General features: G+C 42.0%; 1 protein-coding gene across 1 annotated transcript in view; it reads left to right on the forward strand.

The window, feature by feature from the left end:
- The window catches only part of zer1 (zyg-11 related, cell cycle regulator), a gene marked incomplete at its 3' end in the record, with an annotated part of 41,128 nt that overhangs the window by 1,373 nt on the left and 37,333 nt on the right, over window positions 1–2,422 (forward strand). Inside the window, 2 exon segments of the mRNA XM_037692665.1 lie at window positions 1,191–1,406; window positions 1,489–1,639. Of these exon segments, the coding sequence (XP_037548593.1) occupies window positions 1,240–1,406; window positions 1,489–1,639 (318 nt within the window).

The following is a 2,422-nucleotide window of genomic DNA, read 5'->3' on the forward strand; positions in this document are numbered from 1 at the left end:
ATCTCTTGCTGCTGCTTATCCATGCTGCTGATTATCTCTTGCTGCTGTATTCTTTCTTACCCATCTGCTCACTACAGACTCATGTTCGGTCTGCTGTTTAATACACTGTATTATTTTACATTATTAGTGTTTAGCGTATATCTTAGAGCCTTATATACTGGTTATTTTTACACTTTATGGTTTTGCTATTTTTGGGTGTAACTGGGACCCTGGGTACTTAATTTCGTTCCACCTCATGTATCACATCTGATGCGAATGACAATACACTTGAACTAAATGTTCAAAGAAACACCAGCTAAGAGAAACTGAACGTCATCTGAACCTCAAAGAAACAAAGCTAGCTTAAAGCTAAATTTGATCAACTGCTGTTCAAACGCTAAAATGACCAAATGCTTACTAAAATGAGCTTAATATTAGCTAAAGTTGGCTAAAGACTAGCTTAAAATCAAAGACAACAAAAGAAGCTAAAAGTTCCAAAAGTGCATCTTTAGCTAAAGGTAGCAAGAAGCTACATCAAAGCTAAAAGTATCATCATTCCTACATGTGTCCAGTTAATCACTTTTATTGTCTGTCCAAACAGGTCTCTTGTAAATGAGTCTTTGAGGCTCAATGTGACTTATCTGTTTAAATAAAGGTTGAATGAAAAAATCATAAAGCACGCTGAAAATAGCAAAAGGCTAGCTAGAAGCTAAATGTAGCATAGGGAGCAGCTGAAGCAGATTTCTTAGAGAACCATTTTTTACTGGAGAGACCTGGTATTTCTGAGGAAAATATTTGTAACTATAGTAAAAATATCAAATCCAGCACACAGCTCCTGAATCAGCTGAAAGATTTAAAGTGTTGACAAAACAAGAAAACAAAATGCTGAGTCAGCATTTTTACTGGCTAAGATTATTAAAAAAAACAAAACGAAGAGAAATAATTAAATTATAGTCAGACAAATATGCTTTATTCTGTTAAGACTTTTTCAAACTTTGTGTCCACTGGTAGATTTTTAGACTTTCCTGTAATCTGTTGAAGAGGTCCAGATCAACAGTTCTGCAGAACCTCTCAAGCGTCTTTTATTTTTTAACTTTAGCTGATTATTCTCAGTTCTTGTAGCTCAACGATCTCATTAAAGTTGCCCTCTTAGCTCAGGTGGTGGTGGAGCTGCGTCCACATAGCGTTGATTCTTCTTCATGTCCTCTCAGGTCCCCTGCACAGCCCGTCTTTAATCAGAACCAAAGGGGCGGGGCTAACATGGCAGCCAAAGCAGGAGACGACCCGGACAGCCTCATGTCTTTGGCGACGGTCTTCTGCCTAAGGAACCTGAGGAAGACCATGTGTTACCAGGGACCCAGGAGCCGGCTCTGTCTGCGCTCCGACATCTTCCTCCCCAGTGAGATCTGTGACAAGCTGGTCAACACGTACGTCCCGGACCGGTTCTGTCCATGTGGGTCAGGCCTGTCTGTTAGCACAGCTTCTCATGGTTTGTCTCTCTGTGAGCAGGTACATGGAGCTGGTCCACACAGACAGTCACTTCGAACCAGAGGAGAGCTTCTTCCAGCTCTTTTCAGATCCTCGCAGCACCCGGCTCACCAGAGTCCAGCTCAGAGAGGAGTTCGTCCGGGACCGGGACCTGGAGGCCATCCGTAAACAGGTGGGGTCCTGTCAGCTTAAAAATCTCTTCTGGATTATCTTCAGCTTCGTGGAAGAATACAACCAGAAAACAGCCGAACCAGTATTCACCATGTTGTTTCCCTTGAAAGTTTCTTCTTCTTCTGCAGACTTTGTGCTGTTTTAGCTGTTTATTTATTGAAACCTTCAGCTCTTTCAGCAGATGGCTACTGCCAATTTTAGATTCTACAACTTTTATGTTTTTAAAATATTAAACTTCAATAACAAACATTTTCCCCATAGAAAGACATTGAGATCTCTTCCGTTCTTGTCAAAATCTGTTACAGCTACTAGCTGCTTTTAGCTACAGTGTGTCCCCTATCGTTATACAAGCAGGGCGCCCCGCCCCATCAACACAACTGAGCTTCCTGCCTACCGAACAAACCCTACCCCCTGTCCACAATTGCTGGCACTGGCGTAGCACTAAGCTAGCAGCGTGCAATACAGACGTGCTAACTTAAAATCTACGTAGCATTTGTTTCCCTTCCCTCGTGCCCCCGTCCCCACCGCTCAAAAACCGTCAGTATTAACAGCGCGCTACACAGACGTGTCTCAGTCTTCACCGTCTCCAACAACACCCCCCGTCGACAAAAATCATGGAAGACATGAGCACCCTGCCAAGGCAAGTGATGTAGGGGAAACATTTTGCTACTTTTATTTTTAGCTACATGTCTGCTAATTTTAGGCTTCATTTTTCTGTTTTAGCTTTAACATCTGTTTGCTATTTTTTAGCTTCCATATCGGTTTTATTAACTTTAGCTACTGT

This window comes from Nematolebias whitei, chromosome 18 (assembly GCF_014905685.2).
Source record: "Nematolebias whitei isolate Nwh7 chromosome 18, NemWhi1, whole genome shotgun sequence".
Lineage (NCBI taxonomy): Eukaryota > Metazoa > Chordata > Actinopteri > Cyprinodontiformes > Rivulidae > Nematolebias > Nematolebias whitei.